Source organism: Dipteris shenzhenensis, chromosome 32 (genome assembly GCF_047967505.1).
Source record: "Dipteris shenzhenensis isolate YYH24624 ecotype China chromosome 32, Dip_SZ_1.0, whole genome shotgun sequence".
NCBI lineage: Eukaryota > Viridiplantae > Streptophyta > Polypodiopsida > Gleicheniales > Dipteridaceae > Dipteris > Dipteris shenzhenensis.
This window is the reverse complement of record NC_141627.1, coordinates 45,142,604-45,165,497: the sequence shown is the minus strand read 5'-3', so window position 1 is coordinate 45,165,497 and position 22,894 is coordinate 45,142,604. Positions and strand designations below refer to the sequence as shown.

Sequence of the window (22,894 nt, the reverse complement as noted above, 5' to 3'; positions counted from 1 at the left end):
GATCTTTTAAAGTCCAACTCCTATGACTATTTGGTGATTAGAGTATATCATAGTGCACGGGCTTAGAGACAACTAACCATAGAGTACCCAAATTCTATGCATTTTAAATTAACAGAGTGTAAGATATATGTAGGCCTTACAAAGGAACAGGCCACTCTTCTTGCTTGGGACCACAATATTGATAATAACTACTGATAGGATATGTCATTTATCCAATTCCACAAGGACTACCTTGATTTTATGAGGATTGATGACAAGGTCATTCTAGCATTTAAGATCTAGTGATACAGGAGACTAGCCTCATTTTTTTGAGATTAAGTGTTCAAATGCCATGTAGAACTATGATGGTCCTGTCTAGGATTTTCAAGAAGAAATTCTTTGTATGTGGGAAAGATAAGCATGGGAGACCCTATTTGATGAATAAAGATCATCAATGCAAGGCATAAAGGATGAGAAAGTCATTCTTTCGGCAATGACTTGAGTGAAGGCATTGGAGTTTAGCCTTAGTGAAATGTCACAACATTTTGAAGAGTAAACTCCTATTCTTTTTTTACAGATATTTTTGTCATTGTGTAAGATGTAAGGGAATAATTCTATATGTCCCTATTTTGTGCAAGCATAAGATATATATGAAGATGTAAGAGCAAATGATGGTTAGGCTCAATCAACAATTGATGGGATCAAATAGATTATGATTATCCTATCTCAAATGCCTATGAATCATTGAATCCATTTTTTATTGAAAATTGTAAGTAAGACCTCAAATGTCTTGCTTGGAGGTATTGTATAATTACAATCAAGCCTTGTCTAATTTTTGTTTTTCTTGTTAAATAGAATACTAGAATAAAATTCAATAGCTTGGAAAGACATAGTTTGGGAATGTCTTGGTGCACATTGAGGGTGCACGATTGGAGAAGTAGATAGAGGGTCTTCATCTTTGTATAAATTGACAAGCAAATGAAAAGTTTTAGTCCTCTGTGAATCCTTTAAGGACTAACTACTAAAATATGTATTGTTTGACATTAGAAATTTTGCAACAAAGATCACTATGAAAGATTATAAGCTAGCCATAGCAGATATCCCTTTTGGATTTAGGTTAAAGTAAAGTGCAAATGATATATCTTTAAGCCTTCAATTCATACAATACAGCTCTAATTGGAGCATTCTACGGCTTAGGTAGCTTCCGTAACTAGAGCACTCACGGTCCATACACATTCTCAGCTTCATGACTAGAGCACTCATGGTCCATACACATTCTCAAGAGAGTACGATCTCATAAATTTATTGTAAGTTATTCTATCATCTTCAATGTGTGCTAGATGTTGTTGCTATAGCTTTGCACATTAATAATCTTTTTATTTTTTGATTTGGTTAACAAGGTAAATATAAATATGAAGGATGTACATGAAACAAAAAGATACATTCCTTTGAGATGATATTGGTTACTACTCTTTATGGAGAAGTGTAAAATAGTTTTGCATTGTCCAAGATCCTTGTAAATAATATATTCCATTTTCTAGCACTAAATAATATATTCAATTTTCCTTGAAAATCGCAGTGTGTAGAGAATAGCAAGTCCATCAACCCATACCAAAAGCTGCAACTTCTAATCAATGAGCTTCTAGATCTATTCACAGTTGATGATTATGGTTATGAATTTTTATCAGGGATAGGTACGGCCACTATTTGTGCTCTCCAAAAGAATAGGCACTACATGACAGTTGCAAAAGAACCCTTGCAAGCATAATTTATGCGATGAGTATGCATAATAACTAGATGCTGACGAGGAGTTGGGAGTAAATTTCATCTTAGATATAGATAAAGTGCAATTGGCATGTGGGGATCCCCAACCTTCCTCTAAGGATGAAGAAACTAAGCTGGTAGAGTTGGAAGAGCTAATGGTAGTAGATAAAGTGGTCAATCCCTCAATAGAGGAGCCATATGATAGAGAGAGGATGAGGAGCATGCTAGTGATGAGCAACTTCTAGACGTTTAGAGTTGGTTTTAGATGTTTAGAGAGAAGAATGAGTGCCATGATGATGATGAGCAACATGATAGAGAAAGAAGAGAACAAAGAAAGTTTATTAAATTTTTCAAAAGGCCAAAGGGTCTATGAGACTAAAAAAACCAAACACAATGAGTTGAATGGGAGGATCCAATAAGAGGGCATTTACTTCCAAGACAAATACAAACACAAACACAATGTAGATCACATAGGGGTTAAATGTAATCGCCTCTATGTATGCCCTCATCCTATCTAATATTAATGCATAATGGATGCAAAGAAACAAAAAACTACCCAATCGAAATCCTTGAAGAGTGGGGGAGGTAGATCCATGTGTAGCCTAATTTGGGTCGATCAAGCCCTCTAATATTATAGACAGTGACCTCTATAGAAGATGAGCTTCACCAAAAGCTCACTATGGGCTAAACAAGTCTTGTATGTGGGTAGTTGTATGAGATCCTCCTGAATGGCCTCATTAACCTCGTGATAGGTGATCAAATATAGAGGGAGCTTCAAGGCTATACTAAAAGTGAGGCAATCTATCCATGTGGAGTCCCATGCTTGCAAAACATCTATAAAGTATGGGCATACCAACACCTCTAATCATCCTTAGCTGCTGCTACTAATGTCACGAATGTGGATAAGGCCATCCATGATAATCTACATTAGCCAAGAGCCGAAATCCTTACCTTGATGGAGGTATGTGATCACCCAGAATGTTACATCAAGCGAGAGTGGCGGGGCCCCAAACTCACCCAAAATGATCTAGTGAAACTAATAGCATACTGCAAATCATTAGTGCTAATAAGAGAATTTGTAGCCCCTCTACTCGAGCTAAGTCCACCTCTAATAGATCAGGCCCCCAATGTAGGCTACCATACAAGCTCGTTGGGTGAACCAAAGAATCAAAGAGAAGAGACTTGGTCCAGGGATCCTGGAAGTGAGAGTGAAAGCACTGTCACTAAGGAAAAGCAAGTGACAAAAAGTGAGCGATACAATATAGTTAAATATTTATAGATCCCCTATTTCAATAGCAAAAAATAATAATTTATTCAAATGTCCATATGTTTACTCAATGATAGAAGGTTGAATATGCATATAACTTTAAAGCCACTAACATTAATTTCACATCACCCATAAGAGAATTGGTATGTTTTCATTGCCAATACATCATTAGTATCAAAGACAAACCCCAGTGCAATCAAGTTCTCTCTTTCCACCACAGTAATTGAGACCATCAATGCAACCTTGCATAGAAGTGGGGAATTTCCAACAAGGACTCCTTGAATGAATTTGTCTACATTCAATGCATATGTAAGTGCCTTTTTAACTCTATTCACTCTTGGAAAAAAACGCATTTTTCTTTGTTACTATAAAACATCCCTCCCTAATGATTCGAATACTTTTACATCCCACTATTTCTAGTGCACAAATTTATATTGAAGTGCATGAAATTTTACTAGATGGTGCAAAAAGGCATGATAATCATCTAAATGGTGCAAAAAGGCATTTGATTTGAAAATTTACTAGATGGTGCAAAAAGGCATGATAATCATCTAAATCATGCTTTGCCATTTGATTTTGATATGAAACATAACCCCATTTGGACTTGTAAATAAGAAGTTAGAGGGATGTGAAAATTTCATCTTTTGGGCCAAAATAGGGAGCGTGTTAATGCGCTCCAAAAGATGACATTTTCACATCCCTGTATCTTTGCAAGTTGTTAAAATTTGGTTATTTGGTCCAAAAGATGAGTTTTTGACATCCTTGCGTCTTCTTTTGATTATCAAATCCAAATGGCATAATGTTACAAATGACAAGGCATGATTTAGATGGATATCATGCCTTTTTGCATCATCTAAAAAAATATGTGCAACAAAATATGAAATTTATGAAATATTGTCAAGTTTGTTGCACCAAATTTAAAGCAAGGTTTCCCATGATAGGGAGTGAGAAGACACCGTCTATTTTGCTAAAAACAAAAGCCAAACTTTAACATCCTCTACCTTTTAATTGCACTCAAGGGGTCACTCTTCATAAACCCATAAAGCATGTGCGAGCAAACATGTGTTAAAAATTACCCTATTCTTTCATTTTTGCATTTTCTCATGGACTTGGTTAAAACCCTATTCGTGTTTACATTTTCAATTTTAAAATTGTGACACCCCTTCATAAATTTACATATATAAATTATGTTAAGTTGCTATCTTATAAACCCCCTTATGCACATAAATGGCATGTAAGTCCCCCAATAATAAAATACCCCTCAGTGCACTAAAGTGATATGTTACATGTTTATGAGTGAACCCCCCCCCCCCCCCCCCCCCCCGGGAATTGCCAAACCCAAATGGGTCACATTAAAATAGTCCTTAACTTTGGACTACTCAATTTCAAGAAATGTGTCACATAACCTCCCCTTTGAATACTTTCTACTTCAAGCAATTATCCATTTATTAGTGATAATACTCTAACATGATGAAATTACCCTTCCCATTTAGGTTAATATTGTCCCTAGTTTAATCACTCTTTTAATGTTATCAAAATATAATTTTTAATACTCTCCATCATCTAGATATTGTTCATAATGTGCAATCTTCCTTGGAGTCATCTTATGAGTACTTCTACTTTCCATAATTGCACATTTTATTTTTACAATGTGCTTCAAATTATCTGTATGGCTTGGGCGACCGTGTGAAGTCATTATTTTCTGAAGTTGCATTTTGAAAACTCATGGTAACAAAATGTAACAAAATGTGAAACTTCTTTGTTTTGTTTTAAAAGTCGTAGATGCCTCTTCATTTTGTAATGTGACTATTGCTACTACTAAAAATTCACTCATTATCATCATTGTCGATTCTTACATACAATCTTAAGGGTGGGCTTGTTGGGCCTTTTTTGCTATGTAGTTTGATTAGTAGACTACTATAATGATATAAGTTCCCTTAGTGCCACATGGCTAGATTGTTTTGTTGTAACATAGAAATGGCGCGTACGTCGACTATCTCTTGGAGCAAGCTATGCCAATATGCATCTCTCCTAAAGACCTAGGACCACCAAGACTTCATTACAACATGTCATGCTTTCCTAAATTAGGATGCCAATGCAGATGTAATGATGTACCTCCAAGCTAATGGCTAAATAGCTAATCTAAAGTGATTTCATCTGGCATGCTTTTTGTTATTTCATTTTTAAGATTTTGAGGGAACTACATGCCACTTGTCAAAGCAATAGAGACATTCTAATTAAGATTTCACCTCTTCTCATATTATTCAAGGTTGATATTTTTTGTCATTCCTATCATATGCACTTTTTTGAATTTAGTTCATCTCCATTCCACTTCAAAATTTGTTATTTGAGAGTTTCCAATTGTCCTCACCTAATAGTGAATTTAGAGACACCTCCTTAAACATGTGAACCCTACTTGGAAAATGAGAAAGAATATAGTATTGATATGAAAAGTCTTATAAGAAAAAGAGTGGCCACTACCATTTCTCACCTTTTTGCTCTTTACAAGGAAAGAGGGAAAGTTACATAAGATTCATGGTATTCTTTTTTGCTATAAATGGCAAAACATACCCCAGAATGGAGTTTTCAACCCTTGGCACGCATCTCCAAGAAAAGTGTCATTCATATTCTTCCAAAGGCTATCTAAACATTTGGACAATAATTGCAACTTTGAAAATACTTTTTTTGCACACCGCATGCATCACGAAGCCATAATTCAAAAAGCATAAAAACTCATACATTTGATATCGTAAGGCTTTATACAAGAGCATCAAATAGTTTGTACAGATCTTCACAAATACTTAATACTTTTGCAAGCCGTAAAACATTCGCACAAATCGAATGAGCAAAAATAACTTGAAGAAAAATCAAAAGCAACACCTTTGTACAGACAGAAGTCATTTGTCCTAGAGGGCGCTCTATTTAAACCTATAAAGAGTTGTTGAAGTTGCAAGTTCACTTATAGCTTGAAGACATATGCTCACCTATCGTAATTGGAAGTGCTTGAAGACATATGCTCACCTATCGTAATTAACTTCCAACTACTCTGCAAGTTCTTAAAAAAATTTACACATTTGTACACTTTTGCCAATTGATGTCACCAAATCGTAAAAGTTTCTTTCATGCATGTTGCATTTGACATTCAACAAATTTTTTTGCCTCTCTTTTGCTTTAGATAGAAATTGAAATTTATATCATGGACAAACATATAGGATTGCACAAAGCACCGTTCCCAAGAAAACATAACAAGTTTATGTAAGCTTGAGAATGCATTCATTCAAAATGTCTAGAAGTGACCCCAACCAAATCCCTAGAGCTAGGAGTTGGAGAAAACCAACTTTGCCATGTTGAAATCTACAATGAGTAAAATCATTGCTTAAGGCAAAGACAAGAAGCCAATTTCCATGAGAAGCCAACTAGAGTTGAGATGTAGAAGCTAGATACAATCACTATGTTAATAAAGAGCAATACAGTCGCCATTAAAAAGTGTAAACTCACCCTAAGAAGCACGAGAGATTCTACAAAAGGAATTTGAAATAACAAACTCTTCAAGCATTTTGTTACTTGAGAGCCTAGCCAGACTATGAACAACTAAAAAATGTGATTGGATATAAATGGGTTTACAAGACCGAACAAAAGGCAATTAGCAATTATCAGCATAGACAAGGATGAAGTAGACTGTCAAACCTTGTGCTTGTGGAAAGCACATCATTGTCATCTTGGTGGTTGCAATTGCAACCCACCAAGGTGGAAGCACCTTCCAATAGGTGGAGGCTTGTATGATAATCTAAAAGAGGAGGTTTATGGTGCAATGGACAAGTTGAGGCCAAACACCCTCAAGAAATAACAACGCCCAAAAGCATCCATGGAACAAAAGAGACAAGAGACCAAACATCCACAAGAGACGAATCCCACACTCTAAACTTGTTGGCGTTCATAAGCAAAACTACAAAAGAGACAAGAGACCAAACATCCACAAGAGGCGAATCCCACACTCTAAACTTGTTGGTATACAAAAGGAATACTACATAAAGAAGGAGAGGGGCACCCCTTTCAAAACCATCACGACTATCTACAATCTTCACGCACCCATGGAGCTAGGCTCACACATCCTCTAAATATTGGGAGTACACAACGAATCCAAAAAAAGAGATGCTTGAAATGGCATCCCAACTTTTGTGTTGGACTTTATCATGAATGGGACCTCTAGAGTTACTTTGGGTTGCCATATTCCTACCAGATGGGCCTAGTTGTTCACTTGTACTTTGAAGGGTTTGTCAAGTCTTGATTCCCTGCTACAAGCAATATGTGTTGTGAAATACTATTTAAAGGGTGTGCTTGAGACTAGCTAAGGTGCCTGAATCATGCTTTGCTTGAATGACCACCACAGATTAGAAATTTGACATATAAATTAGCGCGATGAGATCTTTTCTTTGAAGACCTATGTGTTGCTTACTTGCACACTAACCATGAGCTGCCTAGTAGGAGATTGTTCCATACTTTAAATTTTGGTATACCCTTTAGTTAGATGTGCTACTAGTTGGATACCCTCTCCTTCTAGGAGTAAGCTTACTCAGCCTTGACATGTAAAGTTACTCCTCTTTGTCTAATGAGGGGTATCACACACTGTATGTGATAGGGTACACTTATGGGGCCTGTCCCATCGACAGCTCATCAATGGCTCCCAAGAAACACATTTTTTGCAATAGAGCAACATCTATTCCAAGCAAAGAGCTTTTGCTTGGATAGATTAAAATGCCTACATGTGGGAGCCACTCATGCACTTTCAAATTTTAGGTCAAGATCGATGGCCTGCGAATAGTGGTGCACCGAGCGCCTAACATCATGGGAGCCCCATATTTAACTAGGTGGTCTCTCTTTGGTTGCTCAACATTTTAGAAAAATGATATAGAAAAATGTAGTTGTAGGTGTGAGAAGTAATTGTATATATACAATAGATATAACGGGTGAATGGCTATTAGTTGAGTCTCATATCCAAGCATTGTAAACTGAAACAAACCAAAGCTGTTCCATGTAAATATATTGCGAGCTCTTTTAAAACTTTCCTTATCTAGCTGAGTCAAAGTGATGTCACAGTTCTAATAACCTTACATAAGCCAAGAAAGAAGAATAGCTTCACACTTCAAACAGTTCAGTGGAGTTTTAAAAACAACCATTTGCTAACAAAACAATTTACATTTAAGAAAATGTCTCAGCAGCATCAGTTAACTTGTGCCCATATTGAGGACTGCAAAAAGTCTTGTTTGCCAGTCTTGGAAACTAAAACCACCAGCAATTCAAAGTTTGCTTTTGCATTTAGTACTCTATTCTACAGAAAACAGCCCCAGCTGTATTGCATATTTTGTGATAATACATCTCTATCAACACTATATGGCCATAATCAAAAGAGCATGATCAATACATATTTTAGGACTTGTGTATAGGAAAGATACCTTGACTGAGTTCTAGTTATATAAGGAAACTTTAGGATATTATTTGCAATTATTCTGACTTTGCTGTGACTTGATGCCACTCTCATAGCCCACAATAACTCAATCCCTCAATCAGAGAAATTTGAAAGAAACGCAGAAAAATTTTATTTAGGTCAACAACCCCTTTCGTTTGCATGAATGAGAATTCAGGCAGTAACCTGGCGCGTTATTTTGCCTGCTCCCTTACTTCAGCTCTGCTTCACTGTTCTAGAAACTTTTAGCAAATACTGCCTTCTGTTCACTTGACAGTAAACTAAAAATATTTCATCAACCCCAGTTCCTCTGTAGAGTAGTTGATTGCCTGCATCACTTGTCACCTTTCTGCTTGATTTCTGTCAAAGAACCTATAACAGACACGTGCAAGAACTTTCTAAATCCCACTATATAGGATGCATCATGCTGTCTTAATGTTCATGATGCGCACAGCTATACCCAATATGATCATGCTGTGAGTGGCTATCATACGCTGAAAAACCATGCATATGGTCATGTCCATGACCTGAACAACCACTGTGATCATGATCAACATTGTGATCATGTCCATGACCTGAACAACCACTGTGGTCATGCTCGACATTATGAGAGTGGCAATGAGGTTTTATGGTATAATTGTCATCATATGATGGCAACAAGGAGTTCTCATCGTTTGGTCGTGGAAACAGCAGTTTTAGACGAAATGCATCAACTCCATTAAGATAATATTTGAAAAGCCTCTTTGCACGAATGAAGCCGAGGTTTCCATATAAGGCTAGAGCACCCTTGTTTGTCACTTCAGCCTCTAAAGTAACCTGTAGAGTTGAAACATGTGGCCACTTAATTACCAGCATCCAATAATGAAAATATAGACTCCAACGCATGCTCTATAAAGTATGATGACTGTTTGAGCCAAGAATTTCACCAAGTAAAAATGGAGGCGACTACTCGAAAGCCTCATCACAGAGTCCACCCTACACTTATCAATAAATGAGCCAGCTGATTTACAGGATTCTTCTCAAAATGACTTGATAAAAAAGAGACCCAACTTTCAAAGACAGAACCCAGGTAACATAGAAGGGTGAACAAAAAGAACAAGTAAATGCTACAATTGGCGAGGAAGGCATTACCCATCACCAGTCAACGGAAATTCAATCATGAGCAGATGCACCTAGGAGTTTTATTTTCCTTTCACTACCAGTATTTAAGCATTCATCGGCCCCATTTGAGATTGTTTTGTTTGGCAGGGGAGGAGGCATGAGCATGTGTGTGAAGTATTTACGACAATCGGTGTGTATGTAAGTATGTGTGTATACAAGTGCGCAGGTGCACACACAATGAAATTATATAGCCATATATAGAAGAACCGATGGATACACAAGGCTTTAACTTTGTGAAGTTAAAAGTAGATAGGCCTAAAGACAAGGTTTCGTGTACATGTGCATGGTGGTTAGGTAGGTGGATGGATGGGTGGGTAGGCCCATGCGTGTGCACCTGTGTAAAATCAAAAAGTGCTGAAAAGATATGCTCCCATTGTTTTTAATCCAAAATCACATAGTCACTACCATAAAAAGCTAAGATGGGTGAGTGACTAGGTGATTTAGCGATGGGGAGAATAGAAAGGTAGGTATACATATTAAAACGGTACATAATCTCACAAAGGGTCGTTCTGGTACGTGTACCTCGTAGGATGACTGAACGAAATGTACAACACCCTATCATACCATATGCATGGAACTTCTCCTAAGAAAATAAAGAGTAATCTTTATTAGAATTGACTCCGGTCAAAGAATGGTGAAGTTGGTTAACCACGAATAAGTTTTTATTGTTTCTACTTTTGCCTTGCATTGGTAAAAAGAGAAATGTGGTAACGCCTACAAGGGACTAGCAATGGTCCAAGAACTAGAATGCATGCATTAGACTAACCTCTAATGGGTTAAAAGTGTTGGTATTTTATTTGTGGTATTGTGTAGGACCATGGGGAGTGCAAAAAGCCCTAGAATTAAGGGAAAGTGCAAAAAGCAGGTCCTACAAAGAAAAAAGCACCAAGAATGTGGGCGCCTACTTTATGGAGGACCCCACAAGTCAAAATCAGCAAGAAATCCAGTGCACTTTTTAATAAAAACCTCCTAAAGCTGATTTTAGGGCTTCGTAGGATGACTGGAACGAAATGTACAGCACCCTATCATACCATATGCACACCTTAAAAGTGTCACCATTTGGAACTTCTCCTAAGAAAATAAAGAGTAATCTTTATTAGAATTGACTCCGGTCAAAGAATGGTGAAGTTGGTTAACCACGAATAAGTTTTATTGTTTTTACTTTCACCTTGCATTGGTAAAAAGAAAACTGTGGTGACGCCTACAAGGGACTAGCAATAGTCCAAGAACTAGAATGCATGCATTAGACTAACCTCTAATGGGTTAAAGTGTTGGTATATTGTTTGTGGTATTGTGTAGGACCAAGAGGAGTGCAAAAAGGCCCTAGAATTAAGGGAAAAGTGCAAAAAGCAGGTCCTACAAAGAAAAAAGCACCAGGAATGTGGGCGCCTACTTTAGGAGAACCCCACAAGTCAAAATCAGCAAGCACTTTTTAATAAAAGCCTCCTAAAGCTGATTTTAGGGAAAGCTCAGCTTTCTGAGAAAAGTATGCCTAATTTAGGCTTACAAAAAAGCTAAAAGCTAGCCCCAGCTTATTAGAAAGCTCTTGCTTTCGGGTTGGAGGCTAAGGCTATAAAAGAAGAGCCTCAGAGCTCTAGATCATGAATATTGTACTCAGTTCATGCTCTTGTGAAAGCCAATTGTACAAAGCCTCATTATATTGCAATAAGACTTCAGGGGGGTCCAGCCCTTATTTCTGGGCCCTAGTGCTGTGTTTTTTTTCTTTCCTTCCAGCGCCAAGCTCCTTGCTTTGGGTGAAGCGATTTGATCTCCAGGCCATCCGTGGGCTCCCTAGTTGCTGCAATTTCTGTTCCATTCCCTGTGGCGATTTGAAGTTCCAGCCTGGATTAGTGCCTAAAGTGCCCACGAATCGCTTATAGGAGACCTTGTGTCGGTTTAGAGGCTATTTTGTGAATTGCGATTTCATCCAGGAGGTGTTTTCTTGCTGCTATTTAGTGTTTCCGAGGTTTGGTTTGGGTTTCAGAAAGTTTTTTCCCCCTTTTTTTGGGAGGGCAAATGTGTCCCCCTCCCTTTAGATTTATAGCTGTAATTTTAAAAGTAGTTGAAAATAAATCAGACTGATCTGGTGTTTGTTTGTGCACACTTGCCACCTCATTCTATCCACTCCTACTCAAGCCTCTCTCCCACCTCCATCCACGCACCACTTCTGAGCCCATCTCAAGGCTGTTTGTTGTTCCCCTTCCTTCAACCCACACAGCCCTTTTGTGGCTGTTGCAGTCAATGCTTACCCTTCTCATTGCCTGCCCTTCTTTAGGTTTCTTGATACTTCTCCTTGCTTCTTGCTTCCTTCTGATTGCAGCTCTCTTTCTCTACATATCCCCCTCTTCCAAGCTGTCATTTTTCCCATGGTGCACATAGACCCATATACTATAGAGTGTTCCAACTTTCTGCTTCCAGTTTTCCAGTTGAATCCCTTTAGTTCCATGTGTAATGAATGTACATCAATAGTCAATTACATTGTAATCTTTGACGGATGATTTATCATTGCATTCTATGGACTGCTCACTAGTATATTCTCCCTTTCCATGCCTCTTTCTCTCTCCCTCTCCCCTCATCTAGAAAACATAATACTAGTTTACAAAAAAGGCATGCCTGATGTCTTTAAAGAATTACCCATACGATACACATACCAATACTCGGGCCGTACTTCTGGCACCTAATGTAGGGTACCACCTTCATCTAACACTAGAGCAAGCAGGCTTTGAAGGCCCCCAATTTATTCTTCAATCCTACATTCAATAATCTTAAACATAGGAAAGATAAAGCAAGAGGCAAGGATAAGCCTAGGCTCTAGCATAGACAGCTAGCTAGAAGAAGTGTGCTATATGCCTCAACCCAAGACCACAATATGCAAAGGAAACGGCTTGCATACCAAGGAGTGCACATTCAGTGCATGAGGAAGGGTAGCAGATGTGTCTGTATTGTTTGGGCTTGTCACTATGACTCGTCAGGATCCCACAACACCTCTCGGGCGATCCAAAGGGTGGCGGGCCGAGGGTGGCGGGCCGGTGGAATTTGTGGTGTGGGAAAAAGATTGAAGAGTGGTGATCAGGGTGGCTCTATCTTCTAGTAGGGGGGCATCATCAATATCAGCAAGCATAGAAGAGAGGCAGGCTAGCTTATGTTAGAGTTGATCTCCTGGTCTCCTAATATGTGATGTATGTGTTGCGAAATGTGCTTAGTGTCGCAATTGGTATGGTCATTTCCTAGTGGTGCCAATGGGATAGAGAAATTTGTAATGTAAGATCTTCATAGATGTTTTGTGTCTGGAATCTCTACATTGAGCAATTTGTAGCCCTTCTAGCTTTATTGACTCATGAAGGACACTATTCTGATGGTCATCCCTGTACCTTGTGTCTATGTCTTCAATCAATTTCACCTACTTTGTCTGCAGACAGACTGCCACCATTTCGGTATAGCCTTGAGGCCCCATCCATTCTGCTCACCTATCATGACGTGCATCACATCATCAGAAAGGACCTCTTACAACTCCACACATAGACGACCTGGCTAGCACCCCTTGAGCTTTTGGTAAAACTCAGCTTCTACAAAGATCACTGCTGGCAAATCACAGAAGAGGGTCCACTGGCTACACTCGGCTCCCTCTCCCACAAGCCTTGAGGATTCTCAATTAGATAGTTCCAACAAGTCTCCTCTCACTGCCTAAGTATTGAGAAGGACGAGCACAAGGCATCCATACTTTATGTTTCATGTAGGAGGTTCAGTCAAAGGGGCACTTTGCATTCAGATGCCTTGTGTGCTATGCGATACATGGATGGCACTATTGTCTATTTAGAAGCATATTTAAAACACTTCCAAGTCCATCCTGACAGCAACATGAGGTGACCTTCTTAATCAAGGTCTAGCAACAAAGAGACGGACCCCTTGGTTGTAGGGGCGAGACCAAGAGGACCCACCCAAAGGATGATCGCAGACTCTTTCAGCCCAACCACCCAAACTAGAGGCAACAAGGGACATGACAGAGTTGAGATGTAGAGAGTATGACACAATACTCTCTCCCTCTCATCGACTCACACATGAGGACCATAGATATCTCCTCTCTACTGTTCAACTTGGGGGGATAGACTGCTGAAGTGACGACGGCGCTCTCCATACGCCAACCTACCTCCTAGAGACCACAACGAGGGGCTCAAACAAATTGACTAGGTTGAGGACCAGCAATGACCTACTACTGACTTTCTTTCCTGATGACATCAGCCCTCACCAGAACCATCATCTCTCTATCCTAAGTCGACCGGCAGCATTGGTCCCTCAAATAGCATACAGTGAATCTGACACCCTGATGGACAATTGATTGACAGGGCCATTAATGGTAATATTACCCCCCTTTTTTTGCTCTCATACGAACTGTCTTATGTTTACTCTCCCGAAGAGAGAGTGGGGTGTATTTATCTATTGATGTGGATGCCTGCTTTAGTGGCCCCACCCCTTAGCTTTAATTGAATTGGGTTTTTCTTTGGTCTCATAGACCCTTCGGTTTTTTGAAGTCGTTAATGAACTTTCTTTCGTTCTCTCAACATGCCAATGGAAATATATCACGAGAGATGAGAGAAAATTTGAGACGTGCTACATGTTACGCTCTAGCCGAGGTAGCATGACCTCAGAAGAATCACTCGACATTTCCCTTAAAGGATCTATCTTTGTAATATAAGTGTTTGCGCTTCATGTAAATGATCGGGAGGGAATTAATGTCAAGGTCCTAGGTGAGGGCTGATAGCACCAGACTAGGTAGATCTAAGGCCAAGGGCCTAATGCAAAGATTGTGCCTAGGGGCTAGGGGCAAAGGATTTAATGTATCCCAAGAGAGGGGTGAAATGTTGCATTAGGAAGGCCCTATATGGACGACATGTGGCATCTAGATCTATCTAGGGAGTTGGGGCTTGTTGAGGCTAGAGAGAGAAGAGAAGGATTTTCACGTATGGTTTTTTGGGATCGAAATTTCTCTCTCCGCTCGTTAGCTTCAGCAAGGTTGGCTGGGAGGTTATACATGGTGCTGCTCCCGTGATTTGCAGTAGGAATTAGTTGGTCAGTGTTTAACAATTGGTATCAGAGCCTAGGCCAGGCACGGGAGACGTGACGTGCAGGCGCAGAAATGTGACATGCATGGAGCGAGACACGCAGGCATCTAAGCTGTTGCTGGAGCGGAGGGTTCCCGTAAGGCAACTTGACGAAATAAGACAGATGAAGAGCGCAGGATGATCCTACTACTCGTGACCTCCACGCGACGGACTCATTTGACGAAATACGGATGTGTGAATCGGACGATGCATGATCGACGAACGACATGACTTACAGTCAGAGCCATGCATGGTCACGTAAACAGTTCGTAGGCGGAGACGTGTTAATTGTTACGTGGAGCTAGGTGAAAGCTTTTGTAGTAGACAGTAGGTTTGGAGCGCAGGTGTGACAAAGATTGGCGTGGGCGTGAGATGCATGTGTGCTTTTCAACGGTCACGGGATCTGGCCGTCTCCTTCGTTGACGCCAGGTAAGGATTGGAGGCAATATATTCATTTGGTAAATGGGATCGTGTTACGAGAGGCTTTCGAAGCGATAAGTGGAAGAGGGGGCTGGTGAAGATAGACGATAGGTTGACGAACAACCTATCTGTTTCGTCCAAGGCCACGCAGACTGCTCTTAGGCTTTGATAGATTCCAAACAGAGAGCTACGCTTTGATGGAAGTAAAAGAAAACAAAGATCGTATCAGTTGCGAGCAGGCAGTACGTGGAGGCTGCAGGCTTCAGGGACTCGAATTGCGTGGAGCTTCCAGAGAGCATCAATTTTTCCTTCATTATAAGATTTCAGTTTTTTTTTGTGCAGCCTATTATTTCTGTACAGCAGAGTCTACAGTTTACTATGCCTGTGTGCTTCAGTTAGAGTCAGTTTGCAGGAATTTCCCTAGTATAGGGAAAAGCACGGTCTGAGATAAATGCCTGATCAGTATGAATGTGGGATTGCAGGAATTCCCTAGTATAGGGAATTGTGTCAGCTTGTAAATACAGCTTTCTAGCAGTGGTTTTATATAATTTTTTTTTTTTTTAAAACCCACAAAACAAAACAAAGTAAAATACCCATTGAACTAAATGGAAGCAGAAGAAGGGGCTTCCAGGAGGGACCCTGGTGAATTAGGAGTCCGGCCGACCCAACAGGTGTCGCGCCTAGTAGCTGATACTTTATCTGGCAGGATTGCATTGCTGGAGGATGCCTTGCAACAATTGTTAGCGCAGCAATTACAGGCCAATGCAGGGCAGTCCGAACTTAGGAGAGTGATACAGAGTATGTCTGCCAGACCTTCTCGAGAGGAGAAGGAAAAGGCTCCAATATGGAACCAGAATGGAACCAGAGTCTAGTGTCCATACGGTCGAGCCTAGGAAGGCTAAAGTGCCAAATATTGCCAATTATAGACCGGAAAAGTATTATGGTCGGATGAACGACCGTAGCTCCGATGTCATTGAGACATGGTTACACAAATGGGACGAGGCATTCGCCATTTGTGAAATCAGAAATGACATCAAGAAGATCCGTGAGGCCACCCACATGTTTAGTGAGGCAGGGGATCGGTGGTGGATTAAACAACAAAAAGATGGTATAGCATCCACTACCTGGGAGGGGTTTAAAAGAGAGTTCAGGAAACACTTCTTACCTCCTGAGGAAGCATCCCGAGCTTGGGATCAATATAGGAATCTTCGTCAGAGAAATTTATTGATGGCAGAATACACTGATAAGTTTCGAGAGAGTGTAATGAAGATTGATGAACCCCTGCCTCAATCAATCCAAGTGAAAGATTTCATATTTGGATTGAATGATCGAATAAAAATGGAAGTTCGGGCTAAGTACGCGAACACATTAGATGATGCAATAGCTATAGCCCTGAACTATGAGGATGCCAAGGGCAGCAAGCCGAGTGGGTTTGCACAGGTCAGAACCCACCATGGATATCCGAAGAAATCTGGATTTAAGAAGAAATGGACTAGTAGTGGGAGTGGTTCTCAGCCGAGTGGTCAAGCCAAGTAGGCGAAACTGGCTGAAACTCCTAAACCAAGTACCACCATTGGAGTGAAAAGGAAAGTAACCCCAATGGCAGCCCGGGCTTGGTCCAAGTCTCCCTTGAACCCAGAACAAAGGGAAAAAACGAGGAGAGAAGGCTTATGTTTTGGTTGCCTTCAGCCTCATCAGTGGAAGGATTGTCCACGTAACAAAGATCGTCGGATGGCTGAGATGGTGATCTCAGAGTGTGACGTGGAGATGGAGGGAAGTCCCAGAGCGGAAGAGATGCAGATTCAGCTAGCGGGATCTTCTTAGAGGTTAGTACCTTGTTTGTTATGTGTATCTGTTGCTAAGTTAGTGATGAGTGCACCTGATAACATCCTATCTAAGCCCGCAGCAACAGGGTATACAGCCTTTAATGATACGGAAATAATTAAAATGAAAGGGCAAGTGGCCAATCATAATGTCATTGTGTTGTTTGACTCGGCGTCAACTCACAATGTGATTAACTCCAAGCTCGTGAAGAGGCTGAAATTAAAGACGAGTCCATCTGACTATGCGTATACAGTCAGGATGGCAGATGGAAGTTCAACTGAAGTATGGGACCAAAGGGTTACCCACTCGGAGCTTCGTATTCAGGACTATGCTGAGAAGCTTGATTTTAAAATGACCAATCTTGCTCATGCAGATATAGCCCTGGATATGGCATGGCATTCTAGGAAGAATCCAGCCATTGATTGAAAAAAGCACGTATATCAATTCAAGATGAATGATGTGCTTTATGTCTTGCGAGGTGAAAAGATATACCTCAGGGACCGTTGGTTTCCGTGATGGAAATCCGAAAAGCTCAAGTAGAGTTTTTATTCCTTTGCACAGCGTCGGTAGAGCCGGTTGATGATTCTTCGGCTAGCATTGATGTTACGCAAAGTGGTGAGATGGCCAAGCTGGCTAATCTTATAACAGAGGAGTTCTCTGAATGTTTTAGGGATGAACTACCTTATGGGTTACCTCCAGAGCGGAATGTTCAGCATAAGATTGAGTTAATCCCTAGGGCAGAACCTATAAATAGACCTCCCTATAGAATGAGTTTTACTGAAGAGGCAGAGGTGCGTAGACAACTGGAAGAATACCTCAAGTTGGGGCAGATTCAACCAAGTTTCTCACCTTTTGCTTCGCCAATGATATTAAAGAAGAAAAAGGATGATACGTTTCGCCTCTGTATAGATTACAGAGCATTGAATAATATCACTGTTAAGCACAGGTATTCGATGGCTCGGATTGATGATTTGCTAGATGCATTATATGGAGCCGTGATTTTCAGCAAGATAGATCTTTAGTGTGGCTACCATCAGATCCGGATTAGAGCCGAGGATGTGCATAAAACCGCTTTCAGAAGCAGGTTTGGTCATTCTGAGTTTTTGGTAATGCCCTTTGGACTTACCAATGCTCCAGCGACATTCGCCATGCTTATGAACGATTTACTACGTCCGTATATCGAAAAGTTCGTAGTACATTTTATTGACGATATCCTGATATTCAGTAAAAGTATTACTGAGCATCGTGAACACTTAAGAGTAGTGTTGAGTACTTTGAGGAAAGCCAGTCTTTATGTAAATAAAAAGAAAACTATACTGTGTATGGTTAGGCTTGAATATTTAGGGTTCATAATTACTCCACAGGGGGTAGAAATGGATCCAAAGAAAGTGGCTACGATACTAACTTGGCCAATCCCTCAGAGTCTAACCGCGTGTTGCGATCATTCTTGGGATTTGTCCAGTTTTACAGAATGCATATCAAAGGATATTCCGGAATAGTATTGCCATTGACTAATCTGACCTCAGATAAAGTACCTTTTATTTGGGGACAGAATCAACAAGAAAGTTTTCACACCATAAAACAAGCTGTGGTCACAAGACCGGTGTTAAAAGTAGTTGATTCCCAAAAAACCGTTGTTCTTAGAAACCGATGCAAGTGGCATTGCGGTAGGAGCAATTCTCCTTTAGGAGGGAAGGCCAGTAGCCTTTGAAAGCAAGAAGCTTTCTCCCTCTCAAAGGAATTGGCCAACTCATGAATTGGAGTTGTATGTTGTTATCCATGCTTTGAAGACATGAAGGCATTATTTATATGGTTCAGAGTTTTATGTGGATGTGGATCATGATACTCTGAAACATTTTTGTAAACAGCCTGACTTGAGGGGCCGCCAAGCTAGGTGGGCAGAGCTCATGCTGGAGTTTAATTTAACGATTCGGTACCGAAGAGGAAAAGACAATAAGGTTGCTGATGCGTTGTCTCGCATTATGCACAACTTGAGTTTCACCGTATTAGAGAGTGCTCTAATGACCGAGATTAGAGAAACTCAAAAAGTGGACGAGTTTGTCCAGAGCTTATGGCCTAAAGCTCAGGTGTTAAAAATCGGGAAAAATGAAAAGGATGACCTGGCATCCAGAAAAGGCCAAACTTATGCAAGATATACCATAAGGGATGGTATGCTAGAAAGAAATGGCAAGGTTGTAGTACCTAGTCAGAATGATCTCACGCAGAGAGTCATTCGACAGTGCCATGATAGCCCATGTGCGGGACATCCAGGAGTTGAGAAGACATATGATCTCGTGAAGCGAGATTTCTTTTGGCCAAAGATGAAAAAGCATATTCATGAATATGTGGCATGGTGTTTCTCGTGTCAGGTAAGCAAGGCTGAGCCGGTGAAGCCACCCGGACTTTTACAGCCCTTGGAGATACCACTAAGTAAGTGGGAGAGCATTTCCATGGACTTTATTGTAGGGTTGCCTATGACACAAGGAGGGTATGATTCTATCCTTGTGGTGGTTGATTGTCTAACCAAGATGGCTCACTTCATTCCGACTAGAGAGTCTGTTAGTGCCCCGCAAGTGGCGGATTTGTTCATTAGACATATATTTCGTCTGCATGGATTACCTAGATCCATAGTGTCAGACAGAGATGTCAGATTTACCGGTCATTTTTGGACAGCGGTATTTGAGACACTGAGGACTGAGTTGGGAATGAGTAGTGGGGATCATCCTGAGACGGATGGTCAGACGAAGAGAGTCAACCAGACTTTAGAGGATATGCTGAGAGCATATGTGTCATTGAGGCAACATACGTGGGACAAGTGGTTGCCATTGTTGGAGTTTGCCTACAATGATAGAAAACATTCCTCTACCGGGTTCAGTCCGTTTGAGCTGAACTATGGGTATAGACCAGCAAATCCAACTATAGTTGGAGTACCTCAGAAAGTGCCTAGTGCAGCGAACTTTGTGGTTTAGATGCGGGAGATGCTAGCACTTGTGAGAGCTAATATCCGCAAGGCTATGGATAGAGCCAAAGTGTATGCGGATGAAAACCGGTCTATAAGAGTATTTAAGGAAGGAGAAAAAGTTTTTCTCAGAGTTCCTTCGCACTCGAAGTCGTTGACTTCAGGAGAGTGTGCAAAGTTATCACCTCGATACTGTGGGCCGTGGTTAATTCTAAAGAGAATAGGCAGTGTAGCCTATAAATTAGAATTGCCACCGGGGTGTAAGGTGCACCCGGTTTTTTATGTTTCACGCTTAAAGAGATTTTTACATACAGGTGACTCACTAATCGAAGGTGTGGTTTTGTTTCAGGAGATAGAGGATATTGCGAGGCGCAAACCAACAAGAATCTTGGACCGAGGAACAATGAAAATACGAAATCGGAAGATACCCACGGTATTGGTTGCATAGCATGGTCAGCCTCTATCCGAAGCTACCTGGGAATCCGTATACCAGTTGCGGAGAGTGTTCCCAGATTTTATCATCGAGGACGCTGATGTCTGAAGAGGGAAGGAATGTTACGCTCTAGCCGAGGTAGCATGACCTCAGAAGAATCAGTCGACACTTCCCTTAAAGGATCTATCTTTGTAATATAATTGTTTGCGCTTCATGTAAATGATCGAGAGGGAATTAATGTCAAGGTCCTAGGTGAGGGCTGATAGCACCAGACTAGGTAGATCTAAGGCCAAGGGCCTAATGCAAAGATTGTGCCTAGGGGCAAAGGATTTAATGCATCCCAAGAGAGGGGTGAAATGTTGCATTAGGAAGGCCCTATATGGACGATATGTGGCATCTAGATCTATCTAGGGAGTTGGGGCTTGTTGAGGCTAGAGAGAGAAGAGAAGGATTTTCACGTATGGTTTTTTGGGATCGAAATTTCTATGTCCGCTCGTTAGCTTTAGCAAGGTTGGCTGGGAGGTTATACATGGTGCTGCTCCCGTGATTTGCAGTAGGAATTAGTTGGTCAGTGTTTAACACTACATAGAGGGCAAACACCTGAAGGAGGAACCCATAGAGGATGCACGTAAAAAAAACTAGATCAAACTGTGCTCTACTTCTAGGCAAATCAACCTGTGCCTTGGCAAAGGAACAACTTCTCAAGGCAATGCATTCTTAGCTTTAATACCAATGGCTGGTATTGGATTCTAGAGTTACCCTCTCAAACTTGTTCACATAGAGATGAAGATATGGAGATGCTCTGGATGACATGAGTAAAAGGTTACATCTCGATTGTTCGTATAAATGATAGTTAGTTAAGAATGAAGAGTACTATGCAGAAAAAAATTACATATTTGTGCAATATTATAAATGCCACATATAAAAGGTTTGTAACTCTACAACATAATATTGAATCCCTGATGCCTTCAGTCACCTCTACTGCTAATCACAGCATCATCCACAACATCAACACTAGCCTATAACCTACAAACTGGGTCTGCATGCACGCAAGGATTTACCAACTCATAGTTCACATCCACCCTAACAAACAGTCTCCTGTCTGAATAACTGTTAAGTAAAGGGCTGGTGGAGCACTTCGCAATTGAGAATTTTAGAAGCTTGGTTGACTATGCTAACATAGCTACTTAACTCTATTGCCATCTCTCATGTCTTTGATTTATTTTGAAGTACGAACAAACATATGTAGATGTATGTATGTACACGTCCTACAAAACTCTGTGGACATCCATGTGCATTTGAGTGTAAAGTTATCTTGTCTCTCTTCATCCAAGAACAAAAGAAAAGAGAGAACTTACAGAACACTTGTAAAACTTTAAAAGCATCGGAGTCATGTGCCATACCCACCTCAAATCAAAACCCATCTAATGTTTGTATAGCTTTGTGCAATATCAAGATTAGAATTGCAGTGTTATAATTTCCTATGCTATTCAAATCAAGCATTGAAAGGAAGAGCAACTTCATCATTTTAAGGTTATAAGTGACATTCTTACATCACAAGGTAGTGTACATTCATATTTTCTTCCCAAACACCCTTGGAAATACTTTATTTCATACAACAAATAGATAGCTACTCAAATCATTGACCATAAAGAACAGGACAAAATAGAGACACACCTCCTCACAACCTGAATCACGCATCACTTGAATAGATCTGGTCACAAGCTCCGTAGCTGCACATTTCAATACGTATTGCTAACCACAATATCTAGCCGCAATACAGATGAAATTTCCTGTCAAAGTTCTTAGAAAAAAGCATCATGCCTTAATCATGGTACATTAGTAATCCAAAGCTTCATAAGACCCAATCTTCCAAATTAGATTTTTCATAAAACAAGTTAAAGAACAAAGTTGGTAAGCAACTTACACAAGATTATGAGTAAATGAGGAAAAAATAAATAAAACAACTTTGAAAGCAAAGCTATGCTTATGTTTTCATGGTACATTAGTAAGGCACAGAGCATTATGAATAAGGAGTGTAACACTTAATAAGAAGGGTAATTGGAAGCATATATTCATAAGATGCAAGGATGAGACAAAAGATAATTTCATAGTTTCAATCTAAAAGTCCGCTGTAGATGATCTTCCAGACCACCTTATGTGCACAGAACTCTCCAAACATCAAATCTATCCAAAGGTAAACATGCATCGTGACAGCAAATAAACTCAAAAGCAATGACAACTATAGTTATTGCAAAGAGACCATAATTTCCAATTCCAACTTAAACCAAAAGGGTTGTTAGAGATTCTTGATTGTGTAGACATAAGCTATACATACAAGTTGCAAGGATCTTCCACCACTCTACTCTATAGAAAGAAGTGAGAATCCGATCTCTGAAACTGCCCCACAACATCAACATTGCCTCCCTAAATGCTATGCACAATGCTTTGACCACTGTATCCATCTTTATTATTATCATTATGTGCTCCTTACGCGAAACAAAGTTCGCCACCTTGTGTGACA

The 22,894-nt window shown here is 40.2% G+C and overlaps 1 protein-coding gene across 2 annotated transcripts in view; it reads right to left on the bottom strand.

Annotated features, from left to right (window-relative positions):
- Positions 1-8,218: 8,218 nt before the first annotated feature.
- ATMAK3 (Acyl-CoA N-acyltransferases (NAT) superfamily protein) overlaps positions 8,219-22,894 on the bottom strand; it is a 39,504-nt gene continuing 24,828 nt past the window's right edge. For both annotated transcript variants that reach the window (XM_087371320.1, XM_087371321.1), the window contains exons 4-5: positions 22,048-22,103; positions 8,219-9,290 (exon numbers count right to left, since the gene is read on the bottom strand). In XM_087371320.1, the coding sequence (XP_087227446.1) occupies positions 8,907-9,290; positions 22,048-22,103 (440 nt within the window). In that variant the 3' untranslated portion in view covers positions 8,219-8,906. The remainder of the gene's footprint in view (positions 9,291-22,047; positions 22,104-22,894) is intronic.